The following is a 23,756-nucleotide window of genomic DNA, read 5'->3' on the forward strand; positions in this document are numbered from 1 at the left end:
GACTTTCATTGACAAATTTCTTACTTTTGTTTTTTGTTTCTGTTGACCTGAATTTCTTCAAGTTATTTTTTTAATATTTTTTTCAAAGACCATACTAATCATTATATTTATGCTTACTTCTATGTTTTTTTTGTTGTTGTTTTTTGTTTGTTTTTTTTTTTTTTTGTACTTTAACTATGTTGGAAAATTAGGACATGCCATTGAAGGAGGCATATTGCTCTGGATTTTATGGGGTTTTGGAATCTAATTATTTACATTTTTGCTGATTATAGGTCTACCAGTTGCCTCCTGTTTTGTATTGGTTGTGTGTGATTTTACTCCATGGCTTTTATTCATCTCTGTATTTTTAGAGAGTAGGTTGGTTGAATTTTGCCTGCTGTACTTGTGTGTTCATGGGCAAGGCTTGCTAATGTTTATTGCTGGTTAATGGTAGGCCAGTGTGATGGTCTGTTAGAACCACAGGATGCATGGGCTACTTTGAAATAAGGATGCTCTAGTTATTTTATTACAATACCGAGACCTGAGAATTATGTATGAGGTAATAGAGACGGTCGCTAGGGTCTATAGATACCCTACACATTCTTCTGGTAAGAATGGCCAGTAATTAACCAGGGGATTTTCCTTCTTTGTATATTTTATAAAGGCTTGAATAAAAAAAGAAATTTTATATATATATATATAAAATAATCAGGAACTCTAATATACACAAATAAATATAAAATAATATATGTACATATAATAAATATATATGTGTATTATAGTACCTGATATTTAATTTTTAATTATGTTATTTTTATTACATTCTTTCTTTATTTAAATTTCAAATGTTCTTAGTTTCCCATCCAAAAATTCCTTACCCCTTCCCCATCCCCTTGCTGCTCAATCTAACCACTCCTGCTTCTTAGCCATGTCATTCCCCTATACTGGGGAGTATGACATTCATAGGACATAAGGCCTTTCCTGCCATTGACAGCCATCTTTTGCTACATATCCATGTAGAGCCATTAGTCCCACTATGTGTTTTCTTTGATAGGTGCTTTAGCCCCAGGGAGCTCTGGCAGTACTGTTAATTCATACTGTTGTTCCTCCTATGACGCTGCAAACCCCTTCAGCTCCTTGGGTACTTTCTCTAGCTCCTTCACTGGGGATACTGTGCTCCATCACAGATGGCTGTGAGCATCCACTTCTGTACTTGTCAGGCACTTGCAGAGCATCTCAGGGGACAACTTTATCAGGCTTCTTTCAGCAAGCTCTTGTTGGCATCTGCCATAGTGTCTAAGTTCGGTGTTTGTTTATGTGATGGATCCCAAGGTGGGGCAGTCTCAGGTTGGTCTATGCTCCTAATTTTGTCTCTGCAACTCTCCGTGGGTATTTTGTTCTCCCTTCTAAGAAGGATCGAAGTATCCACAGTTTGTTCTTCCTTCGTCTTGAGTTTTATGTGTTTTGCAAATTCAATCTTCGGTATTATGAGGTGCTGAGGTATCAGTTATCAGTAAATAGCATTCAGTTATCACTGAATAGCATGTGTGTTCTTTTTTGGTTAGGTTACCTCACTTAGGAGGACATCCTCCAGATCTTTCCATTTGTTTAAGAACTTTATGAATTCATTGGTTTATTTTATGAGTTATATCTACTTTATTTAAAAGCCTTACTAAATATTCAAAGGACACTTTCATCTTAATAAAATATTAGAAATATTTTCCCCTAAAATTATGTTCAAAGATCAATAGTGGACATCGTCTGCAGCCAGAGTGACACCTGACCTTCATGAACCTTGTGAACATTCCTGAGTCTTCATTAACCTTGTGCTACTCTCCCCCTGCTCAGAAGTTGTCCGTCCCTGAGCACTCAGCGCCACCATGCGTGCAGCTGGTGCTCAGGGACAGAGAGCAGTCCTCAAAGTTTGCAGAGGATAGAGTCACAGACATCCTGGTGGGTGACACATGTGAAATGAGGAGCTGATCTGCCAGGCTACCTTGATGTTGTAAAAGTGAACTGTTAGATTTATTTCTTTCACAGGTTAAATGTCTTTGTATTGGCTTGTGTTCAACTGGTTTAAAGTCTGAATCTTGCTTTTGTTGGTACTGAGAAAAATCTTCAGCTACTTCTTTTAAATGAACATCACTGACTTTTGTTGTAGTATGTGTTATAGGAAGAATAAGGTTAGAATCAGGCTGCAACTCCAGTTCCCTTAAGCTCATTGGACCATGACTGGCACATAAATCTTCACAAATATTACCTGAGGCCATATCAGATTGCTGAAATACCACCCTGAAATACCAGGGTCTGCGAGCTGATAAGAATGCTCTGCAGGAGAAGTGGGCTGCAGCATGAGTCCGAACATTCCTGCTGAGATGTCCTCTGCTGCTTTCAGCACAAGCCTCTGTCCTTCACTAAGCTCAACCACACTGTTATCCAAGTCCTCTGCTTGCTGTGAAACTAACAAAACCTGTTCTTGCTTAGTAAGAAAGGGAACGATGGCGTCTTCATAACGCTTTTTATGGGGCCTCCTAATCACCTGCCCTTCACTGGGAGGGTCTCCTTTCATTTCAAGGGCATCCTGCAGAGTGCTGGATAAGCTGTCATTTATGTTCATCAGAAAAAAAGTCCCCAGGTCTCTTGGTGGCCAAGTATTGATCACAGCTAAATAAGATCTTCCCCTCAGATATATGCCTGTCTAGCGTTTCTGTTTCAGTGACAGTTCTCATAGTGTTCTTCAGGGTAGATGAACCAGAACTTGGTATACACCGGAGAGAAGGAGCCTCAGTGCCCTCAGGAAGTGGTGCTAAGGGAGTTGACTCCGAAGGTGCAGGCTGAACAGAAAAGTCCACACTCTCAGGTTCTTCCTTAGCCACACACATTACAACAGCTCTTGGGTAAGGAAATTCTTGAAGAGAGTTAGGATTCTCTTCATTCAGTGGCATGTCTCCACTGTCCCATTGCTTGGGAAGTTCAGGGCTTGATAACTTCAGCTTGTCAAAGGAAATTTCAGACAAAGTTGGGGTAAGAGCTACTGCTGGAGGAGGGGTAGTGACAGGAGTATGTGTTGGCATACTAACAAGCATGACAGCAGGCAAAACACTTCCTTTTTCAACACGTATCTCTTTTATAGAAGAAGCCACATCCAGATCCGATTCACAGGGAGAGGAATCAGGAGTTTTCAATAACATATGCTCCTTCAAAGGTGATGGTGAACAAGGGTGGGTGGGCTGTGGTATAGCTACTGGAGCACAAACTCTTGCCAACAGGTTAGTTTCAGTTTCTGAAAGATCACCAGGAACACTTGTGGCAGCAGGCCTTTGCCTCTCTGCTTCTCTCAGCAAATATGACAATGATGGTCTCAGTCAGAGCTTCTTTGACAAACTGGCTGACCGTGTCTGAGTTCACAGGAACTCTGGGACTAACTGTACGCTGGAGCACTCCACTGATTGTTCCTGCAACAATGTCAGAAGCTGATGGTTCGCTTGACTCACTTAGTGAGACACTGGCATCAAGTCTGGCCTGTTGCTGAAGGGAAAAGAGCCCAGAGATAATTCTTGACATTATCTCTTGTGTTGAATTAAACTATTTTGCAATGTTTCTTTTCTCTCAATTACTTGATGTAAAATATCAGTAGTGTGATGGTAAGCAGAAACTATGGGAGGAAATGAAGGACCATTATAATTTGTAGGAACAACTTCTGTTAAACTCCAACATTGGTGCAGAGTATTCAGGAATTTCGTCACATTTTTCTTCCTCCTGAATAATATCGGTTACTTCATCAAGTTAGTTCCTGGAAGGGGCATCTCTTTTTCATCTACCTTCATAAAGTCTGGAGTCTGGATCCAGGTGTGTAGTGGAGGAAAAGAGGCTTCTTATGGACTTGGGGAAGAGGAAGCCATGTCAGTACCGCTGTATGAAGTGCTATCAATATCCACACTAGATAATATCTGTACAGAGAGCCCAGGAGGATCCTTATTCTCTGATTTCATCTCTATAATGGCTACCTTGGGTTTTTTGACTCCAGAGTTCCCTTTTTGAGATGCCAGAGGAATAGAAGTGACCACAGTCACAGGGCATGGCTTGTTTACTGTGTCTCCAGCAGGTGGCATGGAGTCACTATTGCTTTGGATCTGTACTAAAAGGATTGTCATATGAATTAGATGACCTTCCAGGGTACCGGAAACAGTAGGCCTTTCTCTGCTTGGGCTGAATATTTACTGCTGATCAGCATGAGGTAGTGTGGTGATGGGAAGCTGTATTTTAGAATCCATTTTCATACATGATGCAGCGTGAAAGTCAGTTTGTGTTCTTGCTGACTTGACTTTAGTGCCTTTCCCTCGCTTTATTACCCTTGGCCTCTGTGGCTTGGCAGCACCATTGTTAATAATTTGAAACAAAATTCTTCAATCTATTATTTATCATTACTTGGATGACATTTTATTGGCTGAATCTGGTGCATTAGAGAAATGGGAAACATGAAGAATTCTGCCATGCTATGTGTAACAGATGGCTACAGAAAAAAATACAAAGAGGATATTCACTTAATTATTTGGTTTATAAAAATCAATCAACAAAACATTCAACCACAAACAATACAGATTAGTAGGTACTAATTGCAAGCTGTTAGCAATTTTCAAACATTAATGGGAGATATTAGCTGGCTGAGACTTAACATTAGATTAAGGATTATGAGTTAAGTAATTTCTTTTGCACATTAAAATGGAATTCAATTGTCGACAGTCTGCTATGTCTAAGAGCTGAAGCAGGAAAAGAGTTAAAACTTGTAGAACAGAGACTGCATCATGCAAGTGTGGAGCTATTGAATCCTATACTTGATTGTATTTGTTGATTTTCCTTCAACACATTCTTTTTATAGGGTCATTTTACAAAGGGAAAATAGTATTATGGGATGGATTTTCTTAGCTCACAAAAAAGTAAAACATATAAAGACATGTATAGAAATTATTTCTGAATTAAATATGAAATATAGAATCTATATCAATAGTCAGAAACAGATATGACCAAAATTATAGTACTTCTTTCTATTGCTGAAATTTTGTGACTAAGGTTTGTCAATGAAGAACAAATATGCAAAAAGCAAAGTATACAGTTTATTAAAAGAACTAAATGGTTTCTTCCATGTATAGTAATGAGAACACCAATTCCAAATATACCAACACTTCATCCAGATCCAAAGAAGATGTGCATTTGTGGTTATAAGTTAGACAAAATATGTAAAGTAATCAAAACACAATATGCTTCAGTTCAAAAGAATTATACGCAAATCTCATAGTATCATTAGATTATTCTGAATCTCTTAGTATAATTACTGATTCATTTTATGCAGAAAGTAATTTTGCATATAGTAACAGCGAAATCTGTTTCTAGTAACTCACAATTACCTTTTTTATTTATGCAATTAAAACAAGCCATAAGTAGTAGAAACTATCCATTATATATTACTCATATTCATTGTTATACAAATTTCCCAGGTCCAATGACAAAAGGAAATGGGGAAATTGATGAATTACAAAAAAAAAAAAAAAAACTGTTACAAACCAAATAATTTCATGATAAACATAGTAATTGGAACGTTTAAAAAAAAAAAAAAAAAACCTCCCACTACTTGTCAAAAAACAATAATAATACTGATAATGATAATGACAATAATAATAATAATAAGTCCTATATATTCCCTATATAATAAAAGTCTGTTACATGCTGTTACTCACCCTAAAGGTGTTAAAAGAAATAATGTTTGACCAATGTTTGTTTTTCATTTTCCAGATTTGGAAAAAATATATTATATATAATAAAATATTAATAATAATAAATAATAATAAAATAAATATAATATAATAATTAATAATAAATAAATATTGATAATAATAAATAATAATAATAAACATATATATACGTGTATATATATATGTATATATTATATACCATATCATTTAAACACACAGTGAGTTTCAATGGGCATCTGCTTTAAGTTCTGAAAACGATGAGTGTGTAATTACACAGTTATTAGAAATAATGGCAATTGTGGGAATACCTGTACAAATAAATGTTGATAATGTTCCTAAATATGCAACTACTAAACTGAAGCATTTCTTTGCATATTACTGTATAAGTCGTATTAGTGATATATTACACAATCCCACAGGACAGGAGATTGTAGCAAGAAGGTGCCAATCATGCCTTAAGAAATGCTTATTAATTAAAAAGGAAGATGTAACACCCCCAGGATCAGGCTTAATATTGTTCTGCTAAGTCTGGGTTTGCTTTGTGCTGGGAAAAGGAACAACAAGGCTGAGAAATACTGGATTATCAAAAGAAGAGAAGAACTAGGCCAAACTATACACTATACAGATGTGCTAATATTAGAATGGAAAACTGCAATAGTGTTAAAATATAAACCTGGTTATGCTTATATATGTACAGGGAATGAAAAATTATAACTACCAATAAAAGTTATAAACATTAGATGTACACATGGAAAAACTTCTCAGCTCAGACATAAAAGTCTTCACAAAGCAAAAAGCCCAGGTATTTCATATTCACAAACTGTATCAGTTATTGATTCTCCAATATATGCATGCAAATAAAATTGACAGGACTAGTGCAAATGATTAATCACTCAGAGACTGTACAACACAGAGACTTGACAGAAAGCAAGTGTCTTGAAAACACAGAGTGCACAACAGAGACACTGGACAGAAAAAGTTGAAAATAGCTTTACAGAAATTTGGCCAATATCCCAATTTTTCGTGGTACACAAAACATATCAATGTCATGAGATAAGTAATTTTAAGAACTTGACTCCCAAAATAAAGAAACAAACAAACAAACAAACAAACAAACTTGACTCCCATACTTCCAAACCTGGGGTGGATGTTTTTGCTCATTTGGTGTGTTAGGCTGCTATTATGTAGGATGTTTACTTATGCTTATTATTGATAATGGTCTTCTGGAAACAAATTAATGTGTAAATCATAAATTGAGCTCTGCTATCTAATTATGCGGGAAAGGATCAAAAATGGAATAAAATTAACTATATATATATATATGTATATATATATATATATATATATATACATATATGGGTGTGTGGGTGTGTGTATATGTATGGGTGTTTACATAGATAGATAGATAGATAGATAGATAGATAGATAGATAGATAGATAGATAGATAGATAGATAGAGATGATATAGGTATAGATAGATATAGATTTTTTTAATAAAAGTTAAGTCCACTTTACTTTTGCATGGATTAATATATATTGATAAAAATTTAAGGTTATTTTGAAAACTATTATATATTTATTGATTAACTATTATATATTGATAGAAATTTAAGGTGTTTTTTAAACTTTTGTATCTTGATTTTAAAGGTTGTTTTGCTTGACTATGTTTTATTGATCAAAATTATTTGTTTTTCCTTAATTACAGTACTTTGATATATATTTAAAGTTTTCTGAATATCTTTTAATATATCATACATTATAGACTTGTTTAAATGTGATATAAAATTTAAGTTTTATATTTCCCAAATTATTTTATTGTGTATCGATTCTAAATTTTAGAGAAAATTCAATTTTTTTTTAAACAGAGAGGGTGATATGGAGTTGAAGTTTATGGTTTCTTTAAAACAACATTATTAGTATAATATGATGCTTTTCTGGTAGATGTCTTGTGAGCAGACATGTGATATTTTGCTGAAATCAGACACTTGAGAGGGCACATGATGTTCAGAAATAAAATAAGCCAAACCTTACCTTCATTGAAAGCACCCTCTTGCATTGCTACGCTGTACAATGCTTTCCTGGTTTCGCTGATCTTTACTGGTCTTCATTTTGTAGAATATTTGAGCTGATTCTGGACACTTCCAGTATTCTAGCTTATTTAGGGGAGCCTTTCGGTTTTTATTGAATTGTGCTGTCATTGTCTTATCCTTGGTCCCCTTTGATGATCCTTGGCAATAAGAAGTAAGAAGGCACAGTATCATGTACACAGATTCAGTTAGCCAGAGGAGAAGCTGAAAGATACTCATTTATTGTAATAGTTGAGAGTGCCTTTATAACCTCTGCTAAGGTCCTCTCATTCTATAAATGCTCTTCCAGCTCAGAAGGCACAGGCCAAGGGGCTGGACTGATCATAACATGCTTGCCTGTCTTTTTTTTTTTTTTTTCCATTTGCAGATATCAGGCAGATTTCAGGTTTAATAAATGAGGAAGTACCTGATGCCCATGTATATCCAGTTGTGGGTCACTAGTTGGACCATGAAGACTCACTGCTCCTACATGACCACCATTTTTCATTTAAATGTTATCATCTCAATGGGAGGCAGATTTTGCTGTTCCACCCTTTTCTACCCTCAATGGGGGAACAGCATAGGAAACTCTACTGGTCTTTGGTTGCCCCAGCTTTAGGGTCTTGTCGATCACTGACAATTTGTTATGGAATGTCAGACTCCCTTGAGAGCAGGTCTGGGCCAGCCTATTAGGAGGCCTTTCTTATCTCTGAAAACCATGCCTGTAAAACCTGGGTATTAATGACTGTTCAGGGAATACCAGGTACATCAGAACTTCAAGGAAAACTTTAATGACAGAATGCTAGTGCATTATATCACAAGGGACTATTCAAGAGGAATCAAAGAGTCTTTAAAGGTTGTCCTATACTTTTGTGATGAAGCTCAATTCAAAGGACATAGTCAGACATTGTTGAAGTTTAACTTATATATCTGTTTACTGAGGAATATGGACAAATTGAGGAGCTTGGTGGGCCTTGTTCCTTTGTTGGTTAGGCCAACCTCAGACTTTGAAGTAAATTACATGCCTGCCATGGGGTCAGGCAAGGAGATTTAAAGGTAGGGTAACAGGCAAGAGGAGATATGTCTAGTCCCATCTCGAGTTTTCCTGATAATAGACAAACTTTTGCTGCAAAATATTTAGTTACAAAAGGAAGTATGGGCAATGAGATAGTCCCCTGTCCTGGGGCAAGTAGATGCATAATATCCCAGGAAATCCTGTTGCTATTAACTAAATCCTGTAGTGGCCCAATTTCTTGAAAACAATGATGGGGGTATTGTGTTGGCCTGGTAATGGTTCTAAATGGAGGAGGTTAAGTTCTTGACCAGATTTTTTAGGGCCAATAACTGTGGTTCCAATATGGTGTGGGGCATTGGGGTATGCACAGAAAGGCTGGTTTCCAGGCAAGCTGAGATGCTGAACCCTGGGACCCAGTGGCTATAATTTACCTACATGGGATGGAAAGAGTTCTCTCATGCTTCTGGAACTCTGGCTCCTGCTTAAGTTACCGCACCCCACCCCCCCCCGCCAGCCCCCACAAGAGAAGCATGTTTGGAAGTAACATTGGCAATTTTCCGACCTTCTGACATTCAGGCTAAACCCCTCCCCAGTTACCTAGCAACAGTAAAGATAGCAGCTCACTTAAAAGGGGCTGTTTGGCCCCTCCTTGCTCTCTCACTCTTTGTTCTCTTACTCTTACTCTTCCCCTCTTCTTTCTTCTCTTCCTCTAGCCTTTCTTCCCTTTCTCTCTTTCCTGTTCCCCCTTTCTCTCCTCTTGGTCATTGCTAGCCTCTCTGTCTTTTACCTTCCTCCCCCCCCCCGAGTTTCTCCAATAAAGATCTAAAACCATGGCCTATCTCTGTTCAGCTGCACTCACTCTCACATGTGTGGGAACCTCTCTTACCTCAGCTCTCCCTCACATAACCCCTGGCTACAGGGTGTACCCTGGGATTAATTTTAATTTTGGGGGCTGCCCCTTGACCAACCCTGTCGAGTGGTTCAGAGGCTTAAATGCCCGCCTGGAGCTGGGTGGAAAGCGTCTAGCAACCCTTACACATCTGCCTGTCCAGTACATAGGTGGAACTCTGGTGGGATGTCTATCCACCCCTCCCACTTCCCCTGGGCTCCTTTTGAGTTCCCACAGTAGGGGACATTTTATGTATTTGAATACGATAATTAACAGAGAGAAGTGATTGAACTTAAGGGGTAACAAAAACTGCACAATATTCCAGTTTACGGATATCATAGTTAATCCATGTTCTTCAGGGCATGGGGATTATTTCTATAATCTGAGCAGACTGAATATAAGTTACAGAGGTGGTAGATGACTAGAAGAAAACATACTCTTAGACACATTGGGGCAGGGTAAAATCCCAGTGACTTTACCAGGAAGCACGAAGCCTTGCAAATCTAAGAAAGATAACATCCAAATGTGAAAAGGAGAGCGGCATACACAATTTCATTATTTGTATTAATGAATGGAAATGTTAATCCCTAGGAAAGATAGAGTTTTGTATTTTTTAATACAGTCCACACCCTAATACTGTGATTGTCTTTCATTGAATGATCACTTATCCTAAACATTTTTTTCCAGCAAAATGTAGATTTCATGGATTAAAAAAACAGAGGACCCAAAGTTCTGTGGTTGATAAATGTGGGAATAGAAAGAATTAGGAAAAAATATTATGATAATCAAAAATAGGGCAAAAATAAAGACTATCAAAGAATTAAAAAGAAAAATTTTAAGGTTTTTTTGTTTGTTTTTTGTTTTTTTAAGAAATGAGAGCCAGGCAAATTCAATATAATATAGCTACTAGGAAAAAACAAAAAACAAAAGAAACTGAACGGGAAAACCCAAATATTTTTGAAACTGTATTCTAACAAATGATACTCATTCAAAAAGATCAATGCTCAGCCACATACACTGGGTTTTTTAACTGTCTTTTATAGTGAGATTTTTCACTCCTTTCAGCGGTAATTTTTGCTTCCTATTGCTTATATATACCCGTCACAAAATCTTCCATAAAGGAAACTACAATGGAAGATGAATAAATAAAAATGTTTATAACTAACTGTAAATGGTAATTCACACTGAATATAATTTAGGGCTTGTGTGCATTGTAATGATAAATCATTATGCATATATCTCTTATATTATAATAGACTGAAATTCTTTTATTTTTTAATAGATATTTTCTTTATTTACATTTCAAATGTTATCCCCTTTCATACTTTTCTAGACTGGAATTCTTAATCAGTTTAACAATTAGGTTAATAAATATTGAGGTAAATTAAGAATGATATTCTGTGTACTCAACTTGCTTAAACTTCCCATCAGAAAAAGGAAAGTAAAATTTTACTAGCCTGAAATTTCTTACAAAATCAGTTTTTTACAATATACGTTTATGAAAACTTTCAATTCAAATTACTCATTTTTCCATAACATAAGCACAAAAGTAATTCAAATAATAGTTATCAATTAAAGAAAGAGGAAATCACCCTATAAGACACCTTATAAAATTAATAACTGCAAGTGCTAGGGACCCATGCAGACATTTCATGATACTGTTAATTTGTTCATTATTGAGTTCAGTTGACGTCTTTGGTATAATTTCTAGTAAAGCTCATTTGGAATACCTGATGTAATCTGAGTTAACTGTTCCAAATGGTTATCAGAAAATTTGTTTGATGAACTAGGGTTGTTAGAAAATTTTCACAAGAGGAATTGTGCCTGATGTTCATGTTTACTAATATGGATGTAATCATAAGGGATATGTATGGGAAGGTTAATCATGAACAAAGTTATTTCCTCTTATTTGCTACCTGAACATATGAACTCAGATGCTGAGCCTAAGGATATATAGTGCTTAAGAATACTCCAGAGGCGAACAAGTAACTGTAAAGTAAATATTGCTAAGATAAATACACTTGTCCTTTAGTAGTAGATGCAGTAATAAATACTGGTATCTGGATGGGTTCACAAAATGTTAATACATAAAATTCTGTCTATCTGAATGTATGTGCTGCATTTTCCTCAGGCAGATATCTTTCTGACTGGAAAAAGATGCTCTCCTTGAACTCGGTCTTCTGGTTTCTGAAGATATCCTTTATTTTTTGTCATTTGAGTGATCCCAGATGCTTTTGGAGAATAAAAGACACTGAAAATAATCTAGGAGATAAAGAAACTTATTGTTTCTTTTCTATTTCCACAAAACATGGCTATGTGAAGAATGATTATTTCCAATGGAATCTATACAAGCAGTAAGTGCATACTTCATTTACATATTTTACTTTATCATAAGTGACAAGACATTATAGAGATACTGAGATGTAGACCATGATACCATGTGTCTTCTGGCTCTTCCTTTCTAGGAAATAACCAATTTTTATTTTATGTTTAAACAGTGGTATTTTTTTTCAATTCTGGTTGTTTTATGAGTACCTTATTGTTTTTTTGTTTTTGAGTTACAATTTCTAAGTGAATGGTGAATGAATGACCCATGGTATTGGACTTTCTACTAGAGAGAATCCCATAATTTGTAAATTTCCAAGTTATTTTTTCTTGGGATTTACCATAGAAAATTGGAACAATCATTGTTTTTGCCTTATTTCATAGAGACTGAAATATAGTGGTCTTTATTTGTCTGCTAATGTTTCATCTGTCAGCATGGATACCCAGTTCTTGTACATCAGCCATTTGGGTATCTGCCCTTATTTTTACTTATATTATTAAGAAAATAGACAGATTTTGTTCAAATTATCTATCTACTATAATTTCAAATTTTTCTTGTCTATGAATCCTGCATCAAAATTAGGACTGAGAGAACTAATTTTTTCATAATAAAAATTACTGTTTCATTTATTTGACATTGTATTTCAAAGACATTGCCATATTTTTATTGTATTAATGTCAGAATCTTATGTAAAATTATCAATTAGAATCGTATAAAGAATGTACCTATTCAAGCAGATAATTTGTAAATTTGTTACAAGGAAAGATGCCCATACAAACTAGGACTTGTTATTTCTATTTTGAGTACTAGAATAAAATATTTTGTCTGTGATACCTGATAGAATTTGAGAGAGGATTACTATGGATACAGAATTTTCCATTACCAAGACTATCCTGTACAGATTTCAAAATTTTATTTCTCATTATTATTGTATAATTACATTTACTATACTCATTCAACATTTAAATTTATTTCTGCTTTCCTAATAACATTATATGTGTTTGAATTTATGGGGATTGAATGTACTTTACATACATTTTATGTAATATCTCTTTTTAAAATTGGGTTACTGTATTTGAGATTTCATTTGAAGAAATTGTGATAATTTCTCCCCAATGTTATAGAACATTTATCAAAAAATATTTCAAAGTTTCAATTATATCATATTTAACATGGCATCATATATATATATATATGATATATATATAATATATATCATGATATATATATATAATATATCATATTTAACATGGCATCATATATATATGCATATATATATATGATGTATGTGTGTGTGTGTGTGTGTGTGTGAGAGAGAGAGAGAGAGAGAGAGAGAGAGAGAGAGAGAAAACTAGAAAAGAGAAATATTATCCCAGTGACACTGACACTTTTAGATATAGAGTCTATTCACTTTTAATTAGAATATATCAGAATAAAATCAAAATGGACATAAATATTTTGTCTTTGTATTAGATTAAAAATATTTGGAAAAAAATGGGTTGATTTAACAGAGAAAATCAGTATTTAAAAATAAAAATCTATATTCATGGTATATTGTAGGATGGAGGAGATGAGCCAGAAATACAAATAATTTTGGATTATTTGCTCAGATATAGTTGAGAAAGAATGTAAGAGAGTTGTTTAAACACGACCATCTTCAGAAATACATTTGTAAATATCTCATAAGATTATGATAAGCTAGATACTATTTCATATAAGCCTTGTCATATGTAAGGATGTGATTTTTGTAATTCATTTAATTAACTTTCAAAAATTTTCAGATAATGTGACAATATGTCTAAATGTTCCCTTTTAAGAGTATGTGAGCTTTTATGTCCAGCAGTCAAGAAATTCAAACTCCATGAATTTTCACTCCGTATTTTCAGTTGTTTCAGAAGGAGGTACATTTAGAGAAGTGTTTTAATTACTTACTATTAATAAGAAAAATACCAAGGCAAGAATTTCCTATCTAGACTTTAACAACAAAAAATAAAGTTTTATGTAGAAAATACATTTTTGGATGCTTATATGAGTCAGTTTTTAATTTTTCTGTGGTCATGATCATTTACAAATATATATATATACATATATATATACACAAATGATTGTGTATATATACATCATAGTAGAATTATTATATGTAATTTCCTATAAAGCTTTCTTTATTACAAAGCAGATATGATTCCAAACAATTTATGTTTCTCATGCTATATTGTGCCAACACAAAAGAGGTTGTTATTCACTGTTAATTTGTCACTAATACTTGGACATTTATATCATTACTATAAACATGACAGCACAGTTAAATAAGCCAGTTGTTTTCAGAACTAAAGTATTGGGGTACATTTTTGTGACCTACTTGCAAAATAATATAATATTAGACCAATGTGGATAAATTAGGATTCTCAAAAACATGACCATTATGGAGAAGATACAATTAAACGCAATACAAATTTAAATCTGAAATGGAAATCTTGTGTGGATATAGTATTGGAAGTATGAAGAGATATTCTGCCAACATAAATACTAGTAAAATTTTTAAAGTTGTGTTTTAGGTTTTCTGAGTAACCACATTAATGTTAGAAAAATATGGATTATATAGGAGAAAGTGCAATGTGATTATATTTCTTCACATTACATCTAACCATAACCTATTCCATCATTATGAACATGGAGAAAAAGGCTTGTGACAGCATTATGATTTGTGTTCATATGCTGTATACTACAACAGAAATTTATTTTGTAGGTATATAGAGAATTTAATGTAAACTTATGTTATATTACCTTTACTGTCAGTTAAAACCAGTACATAACTGTTATATTTTTGTGTTGATTTCCTCTCCCTATGCTAGGATTTTTTTCTGACTTGTGCTTGTACAGGCATAGGAATTATATTTTCTACTACTCTGTTTTCAGGGTGACACCCAAGACCAGGCATTTGATTTTCTCTGTTTATCTTGCCTTGGAAGAAATAAATAATAACTTCCATATTTTACCCAACATTTCTCTGGTAGTTGATATTGAATGTATCCTACAAAAATATAGTGAGAAAACTGGTTTGATCTTGAAAAGTGAGGAACTTATTCCTAATTACTACTGCATAAATGAGAGAAGATATTTAATTGTACTTACAGCACCATTATGGGCAATATCTACAAAACTTGGACCGTACCTTTTTATGTCCAGAATTCCTGAGGTAAGTCAAGTAAAGATGGATTAATTTAAGGAAATACTTTCTCACCACAGTGAGACTTCTGAGTATGAAGGCAGTTTAAAAGGCAGAGAAAGGGATTATATTTATTATGATCGGTAAAACATAAATCCATACATATGTTTTGTGGCACACAAAACAACTTTATCATACGTGGAAATGGGAGACAGCAGTATTGTGAAATGTTATACCAGAAGACTAAGTATATTTGTATTGTTTAGAGAATCACAGGAAGTTTGATACAATAGTAATAATGAGATGAAGAATAAACACTTCCTAGCATGAATATACTTTGCTCAAGCACAATCTGATCTTACAAGTATCCTTTGCATTCCATCATGTTCATAGTGTTTATCTATGTTCTGTATGTTTCAGCTTTACTGTGGTCATTTTCATCTTCCTCTTAGTGATAATGAACAGTTTCCTCATCTTTACCAAATATCTCCAAAGGACACATCTCTACCACTAGCCATGGTATCCTTAGTGGTTCATTTCAGATGGAACTGGATAGGAGTGATCATTTCAAATGATGACCATGGAATTCAATTCCTTTCTGAATTGAGAGGAGAAATGCAAATCAACATTGTCTGTTTATCATTTGCTATTATTATCAAAACTCAGAAGTTCATGGCTCTTAAAGAGTTACATATGAATTATAAACAAATCTTAATGTCATCAGCAAAAGTTGTGATAGTTTATGGATACAAAGACTCTCCCATAATCTATGCCCTCCTCCTGTGCAAATCTCAAGGCATGTTTAGAATCTGGGTTAGTGTGTCACAATTTGATATGATCACGATTCTAGGAGATTTCTTGCTCTACTCCTCCACTGGGACTTTCATTTTTTCACACCAGAAACCTGAAATATCTGGCTTTGGACAATTTATCCAAAGAGTACACCCTTCAAACTACAGTAGTGAATTGTCCTTTGCCAAACTCTGGTGGACATATTTTAGATGTTCTTTGCCACCTTCTAATTGTAAGAAACTGAAGAATTGTCCCACCAAAACTGTGTTTAAATGGTTATTCATGACACCACTTGGAATGGCCATGAGTGATACATGCTATAACTTATATAATGCTATTTATGCTGTGGCCCACTCTCTCCATGATATGCTTCTGCAACAACTAGACACATGGTCAAAGAATGATGGGAAGGAACTGGAATTTGACCCGTGGAAGGTAATGAGTGCTACACTAAATGGAATTTATATGTTTTGAATGTTTTAATAAAACCACATGGTCTGAAGCCATGTCAATAGGAAATTTCACAAATCAATGTACATAGTTCTGTACTCTATTGTTGCGTAGGTGGCAGATCATGTTACTCTATGTAATATGACACCATCAACACTGGTATGCAAATCAGCATTCACAATCTAAGTCACATATTTTTGCCTAGATTTTTAACCACATATTTGTTTCATGTGTAAATTTTTTCCCATGAAATTCTTAAATAGCAATAAGGAAATGACTTGTCTTTTATGTTATTCAAAATTTCCTAATCAGTTTACTAAATAGATCTCAAAGAATATCAAGTACTTTTCCATTAATTTTACTTACTAATACTGTCTATTCCATTGCCTGTGATCAAATATCACTATTTGCAGGGAAAAAACAAAGAGGTGTCATTACTCTCCAATCATAAAAATCAGGATTGTAGGTTTAAAAGCACCAAGTCCAGAAAAAAATTATATTAATAAGCAAAGTGGAATTAACTTTACATCTTCATGAAATTTATTTTTTACTTTAGTATTGAATACTTCTGGCAAAGTTAGGTTTTTGGAAAGGATAATAATAATTGGGAACTTTCTAAACAAAAAACTTTCTATTCTAATGTGTAAGCCAGTTGAAACTAAAATGACAAATGTGTTTTAGATGTTCTCTGTTCTGAAGACCTTACAGTTTATAAATCCTGCTGGAGACTTAGTCAACATGAAACAGAATTTGAAACAGAATGTAGAGTATGACATTTTCTATATCATGGATTTTCAAAAAGATTATGGACTTAAAATGAAAATAGGAAGATTTACAGGGCATCTTTCAAGTGGTCAACAGCTATATATGTCTAAAGAAATTATTGAGTGGGCTACAGATATTGATCAGGTAATTTAGTCATAATTTAAATGCTTAACATATAGCATAATTACCTAAAATATCCTTTACATTTGCTTTAGCATGAAATAAATACATAGTATTTTTTCATTTATTGAATTAATTTACAATGCCCTAGATAGTCTCCCTTTCTTATTTTTATGCTCATTTTGGTATTTCTTAATATATAACTCATCATACATTCATTCATTTTATCTGTCAAAAGAAAATAGTAATTTTTTTCAAAATTTTTATTAGATATTTTCTTCATTTACATTTCAAATGCTATACCAAAGATCCCCTATATTCTCCCCCCACACTCTCCCCTAACCACCCACTCCCACATTTTGGCACTGTGTTCCCCTATACTGGGGCATATAAAGTTTGCAATACCAAGGGGCCTGTCTTCCCAATGATGGCCAACTATGCCATCTTCTGCTACATATACAGCTAGAGACACAAACTCTGGGGTTACCGGTTAGTTCATATTGTTGTTCCACCTATAGGGTTGCAGACACCTTCAGCTCTTTGGGTACTTTGTCTAGCTCCTTCATTGGAGCCACTGTGTTCCATCCAATAGATGACTGTGAGCATCCACTTCTGTATTTGCCAGGCACTGGCATAGCCTCACATGAGACCACTATATTAGGGTCCTTTCAGAAATACCATGCAGGCATATGCAATAGTGTCTGCGTATGGTGGCTGATTATGGGATTTATTCCCGGGTGGGGCAGTCTATGGATGGTCCATCCTTTCATCTCAGCTACAAAATGTATCTCTGTAACTCCTTCCATGGTTATTTTGTTCCCTATTCTAAAGAGGAATGAAGTATCCATGCGTTGGTCTTCCTTCTTCTTGATTTTCTTGTGTTTTGCAAATTGAATCTTGGGTATTCTAAGTTTCTGGGCTAATATCCACTAACCAGTGTGTGCATATCAAGTGACTTCTTTTGTGATTGGGTCACCTCACAGCATGATATCCTCCAGATACATCCATTTGCCTAAGAATTCCATAAATTCATTCTTTTTAATAGATGCATAGTACTCCACTGTGTAAATGTACCACATTTTCTCTATCCCTTCCTCTGTCAAGGGATATCTGGGTTTTTTTCAGCTTCTGTGTATTATATATAAGGCTTCTATGAACATAGTGGAACATGTGTCCTTATAACCAGTTGGAACATCTTCTGGGTATATTCCCAGGAGAGGTATTGCTGGATCTTTCTATACTTCTATGTCCAATTTTCTGAGGAACCGCTAGACTGATTTACAAAGTGTTTGTACAACCTTGCAATCCGACCAGCAAATGGAAGAGTGTTCCTCTTTCTCCACATCTTCGCCAGCTTCTGCTGGTAACTGAGTTTTTTATCTTAGCCATTCTGACTGGTGTGAGGTGGAATCTCAGGGTTTTTTAATTTGCATTTCCCTGATGACTAAAAATGTTGAACATTTCTCTAGCTGCTTCTCAGCTATTTGATAATAATCAGTTGTGAATTTTTTCTTTAGCTCTGTACCCCATTTTTAATGGGGAAAACAATAAAATTTAATTTGATACCTGTGTGTTAAATGAGGTCTTTCAAAGGATCTCTGTTGGGTAAATCAATGGATGTTTATCCATTAAAATATTGTCCCTATTTTTATAATGGATATTATTTTTTACAGATTCTACCCTCAATTTGCAGTATGCCTTGCAGACCAGGACTCAGAAAATCCCCTCAGGAAGGAAAGGACATCTGCTGTTTTGATTGTAACCCCTGTGCAGAAAATGAAATTTCCAACATGACAAGTAAGATTATCATTTATCAAAATAATAAGATTGATTTTATTCTCACTTATTTACATAGTTCTGAAAAGTGCTTTGTGGAAAGGAAAAGATGTGTCATGTTAAGGAGTAAAAGGCTGCTTCAGATATACTATAATAAACTCTCTCTCTCTCTCTCTCTCTCTCTCTCTCTCTCTCTCTCTCTCTCTCTCTCTCCTTTTGAAATGTATTTTTGTCTCACTATTGTAGATCCCTGGAAAATTATACTTTTCCTGAATATTTCTTACAATACTAAAGATTACTACATTATGACACTTTTCAATTTTATTAAAAATAGGAATACTAGCAAGATTTTCCTGAGAGGACCCTGTTATAGCTGTCTCTTGTGAGACTATGCCCAGGCTAGCAAACATAGAAGTGGATGTTCACAGTCAGCTATTGGATGGATCACAGGGCTCCCAATGGAGGAGCTGGAGGAAGTACCCAGGGAGCTGGAGGGATCTGCAACCCTATAGATGGAACAACTAACCAATACCCCCCCCCCCAGAGCTCGTGTCTCTAGCTGCGTATGTATCAGAAGATGGCCTGGTCGGCAATCAGCGGAAAGAGAGGTCCATTGGTCTTGCAGACCTTATATGCCTCAGTACAGGGGAACACCAGGGCCAAGAGATGGGAGTGAGTGGGTGGGGGAGTGGGTGTGGGGGACTTTTGGGATAGAATTGGAAATGTAAATGAAATAAATACCTAATAATAATAAAATATAGGAATACTATGCATTTTCAATTCTTAACATTTATTCACTTTACAGTCTTGTCACATTCCCCATCCCTCCACTTCTGCTAGTCCCATTCTTACAAATTAATCGTCCTCACACAACCTGTCTTTCTCATTATGGAAGGACAGCTTCCCTTTGGATACTGCTCCATCATGTGTTATCTGTTTAAAGCAGGACTAGTGATGAGGCCCAATATAGCATCCCAAGTAAGGGAAAGAAATTCACTGGCAGGTCCAAAGATCGAAATAGATTTTGCTCTACTTCTGACAGGACCCAGATGAATAGCAAGCAGTTCATTTTCTATTTATGTGGATAGGATCTAGAGATAGCCTACCAGTTCTTCTGATAAGCAAGGACAGTAATTGAGCAGAGGATGTCATTTCTCTGTATAATGTATAAAGGCATGTATATATCTATATATCTATATATCTCTATCTACATTTCTATCTATATCTCTATATCTCTTTATTTCTATATCTGTTTATCTCTATATTTCTATCTATATCTATATATAAAATAATCAGGTACTATAATATAAACACACACATATACATATACATATATATATGACACGTATATATGTATATTATATATCTGAGTCGTTGTTGTTTTGTTGTTGTTGTTGGGGGTTTTTTTTGTTGTTTTTTTTTGTTTGTTTGTTTTTTTGAAACAGTAATTCTCTGTATAGCCCTGGCTATCCTGGAACTCACTTTGTAGACCAGGCTGGCCTCGAACTCAGAACTCCAAGTGCCTCTGCCTCCCAAATGCTGGGATTAAAGGTGTATACCACCATGCCCTGTTAGGACCTGATTTAAAAAAATTAGAAATTTGAAGTATTTGAGTACTTATACTTACCAATTTAGACAGCATTGTTCAGTACAATCAAAGAGATAATACAAAATGAATTAGAATATATATCTTTCAATACAGAGACAGTATTGGAAAAACACCACAACTATTCAAGTTGCTAAATCTGAATCGGTTAAAATTAAAAGAAAACAGAATACACCTTAGAGAAAGTTAAAAGGATACTAGCAGAAAATGTACTAAGCCTCTGTGTAAATATCCTATCAAGAAATTTTTTGAGAAATAGAATATCATGTAGATATTTCTGAATAAATACTACAACCTTGGGAGAATTGGACTGTCAAATCTTATAGGAAATATGAACAATGGAGGAAATATGCTTTACCAAAATTCATAAATTGAATGACAAAACTGAATATCTCATTTTGATATGTAGAAAATTTGGATGTTAAATTATTCATATCTGTCTCTGCCTTCCTTGACATTATCAGTACTTTCATTTGATATTTTGCTACCAGGATTTTCATACAATAACATCATTTTACCTTTTCATATCCTTCTTACAAAATCAACACTCTTTACTGTCTTTTAAATTTATGACTGATTTTTTTTATTTGCTGGTCCATACAAACATTTTCTATATATAAAATATTTCTAAGTACAATAAATTAGTCTGTATAGTATTACTTTTGTGTTGGGGGGGGGGCGGGCGAGACTATTTTGTTAGTCAAGGACAATTAGTAGGCATCCTCTAATCTAGGAAAGTATCTCAATATTTCCTGGTTATCTTTAGTTTCCTATGTAAGATTTTGCCAGATGATCTTTCATTACTCCACTTTGTTGTGTTTATTGTTTTTATCTCATCCAGCTTACATTATGATTCTCTTTTGTTGAGATTTTATGGGTTTTCCTAGTGATTATCTTAGGAAAGAATATAAACTCACACGAAATTTTCATCTACTAACTGTTACAATCTGTAAACTCCTTCTTTTGGAAATTTAAGTAGAAAATGAGAAATTAATTTTGTAGATATATCCATATGTAGATAAGGCCTCCAAAACCCTTAATTTTACTATGATTTTCTCTAGTGGTGTCTGTTTTTTTCATAGAATAAGGACTATACTTATCTGTGGGTATAAGGAAAATATTTGGAGTATAGTTAGGGATTAAAATATTTTAGTTTTAGTAACATGTTGACCATAGATTGTTTTCCAAGATAGGGAGTGGATATAATTTATTTGTCCAACAATCAACTTGAGACCACATGTAGACTGAAAGAATAGCTGATCCATAATCAGTAACATGTATGGGAACAACCCATTTTAGTTATTTTTGCATAATATAGAGCATAATTAAATTAGAAAATTTTGTATCCATAAATGATAAATTTAAGATATGTGATTGAAGAAACGTGAAAATTATGTGATGGTATGAGTATTTGAAATAAACCAAAAATAACTTGAATATATAGGATAAGTATAGAAAAAAGCTTGCATGAAGATGATAAGTATTAGAATTTGGATCACCTGCTATGCAGCCTCCACATTTAATTTTGCATATACCAGAAAATGCACGTCTAATTTAGATATAATTTTATATTATGTATTAATTCAGTGTTTCTTGCAAATTATAATAAATAAATATATCGGATAATAATTTCCTTTCTATACTAGACATGGATCAGTGTGTGAAGTGTCCAGAAAATCAATATGCCAATGACGACCATACTCTCTGCCTCGAAAAAGTTGTGGCTATTTTAGATTACAGAGACCCTTTGGGGATAACTCTGGTTGGCTTTGCTCTATTCTTCTCTGTCCTTACATCTGTTGTATTGGGTGTCTTCCTGAAACACCGAGATACTCCCATAGTCAAAGCCAACAATCAAACTCTCAGCTTTGTCCTACTCATCTCCCTCATATTTTGTTTTATCTGTTCCTTTCTTTACATTGGTCATCCCACTATGGTCATCTGTATCCTGCAGCAGACCACATTTGCCATTGTGTTCACTGTGGCTACCTCTACTATCTTGGCCAAGACAGTTATTGTACTACTGGCTTTTAAGATAACTGTCCCAGGAAGAAGAATGAGGTGGCTGCTTGAGACAGGGGCACCAAAATACATCATTCTCATATGCACAATAATTCAGCTGATTCTTTGTGGAATCTGGCTGGGAACTTCTCCTCCATTTGTTGATGCTGATGTACAAATGGTACATGGCCACATCATCATTGTTTGCAACAAAGGGTCTGTGATTGCCTTCTACTGTGTCCTTGGATACATGGGATTTGTTGCTCTAGCAAGTTTCACTGTAGCTTTCTTGGCCAGGAATCTGCCTGATACATTCAATGAAGCCAAGCTCTTGACATTCAGCATGCTGGTGTTCTGCAGTGTCTGGATCACTTTTATCCCCGTCTACCACAGCACCAAAGGCAAGATTATGGTTGCTGTGGAAGTTTTCTCTATTTTGGCCTCCAGTGCAGGGCTGCTTCTCTGCATTTTTGCCCCCAAATGCTATATTATTTTATTAAAACCACAGAAAAATTCTTTTCAAAAGTTCAGGAAACCACATGCTATAGCTGACAATGTAAGTTAAATTTCACCAAATACTATAACTAAGTTATGTATATTTTTAAAAAGCTGCTTTCTAAAGCCGGGCGTGGTGGCGAACGCCTTTAATCCCAGCACTGGGGAGGCAGAGGCAGGCGGATTTCTGAGTTCGAGGCCAGCCTGGTCTACAGAGTGAGTTCCAGGACAGCCAGGGCTATACAGAGAAACCCTGTCTCGAAAAACCAACCAACCAACCAACCAACCAACTGACCAACCAACCAACCAAACAAACAAACAAACAAAAAAGCTGCTTTCTACTCATAAATATTATGTTGAAATATGAAGTAGGTATCATATAAACAATGTAGAACATAAGCTGTATAATAAAATTCAAGCACATGATCTAGACTTCAGTTTATTGGATCAAACTGTGTAATCAGACATTTTGATACCTCTAATGACAGTTTGTTTTTTATTATAAAACTGTCAGGTATTTTAAAAATGACACTCGGTTTTGCAAATAATTTCATGTATTA

The 23,756-nt window shown here is 34.7% G+C and overlaps 1 protein-coding gene and 1 pseudogene across 1 annotated transcript; one reads left to right on the forward strand and one right to left on the reverse strand.

Annotated features, from left to right (window-relative positions):
- Positions 1 to 1,823: 1,823 nt before the first annotated feature.
- On the reverse strand, positions 1,824 to 7,785 carry LOC110288583 (annotated as a pseudogene).
- Positions 7,786 to 11,856: 4,071 nt separating this feature from the next.
- LOC110288584 (vomeronasal type-2 receptor 116-like) lies at positions 11,857 to 23,266 on the forward strand. Its single transcript, XM_021154895.1, has 6 exons — positions 11,857 to 12,053; positions 14,942 to 15,230; positions 15,612 to 16,418; positions 17,115 to 17,342; positions 18,992 to 19,115; positions 22,347 to 23,266. Exons 1-6 carry the CDS (start codon positions 11,857 to 11,859, stop codon positions 23,264 to 23,266), a joined length of 2,565 nt encoding a protein of 854 aa, XP_021010554.1.
- The last annotated feature ends 490 nt before the right edge of the window (positions 23,267 to 23,756 follow it).

Source organism: Mus caroli, unplaced genomic scaffold (genome assembly GCF_900094665.2).
Source record: "Mus caroli unplaced genomic scaffold, CAROLI_EIJ_v1.1 scaffold_8305_1, whole genome shotgun sequence".
NCBI classification, from domain to species: Eukaryota; Metazoa; Chordata; class Mammalia; order Rodentia; family Muridae; genus Mus; species Mus caroli.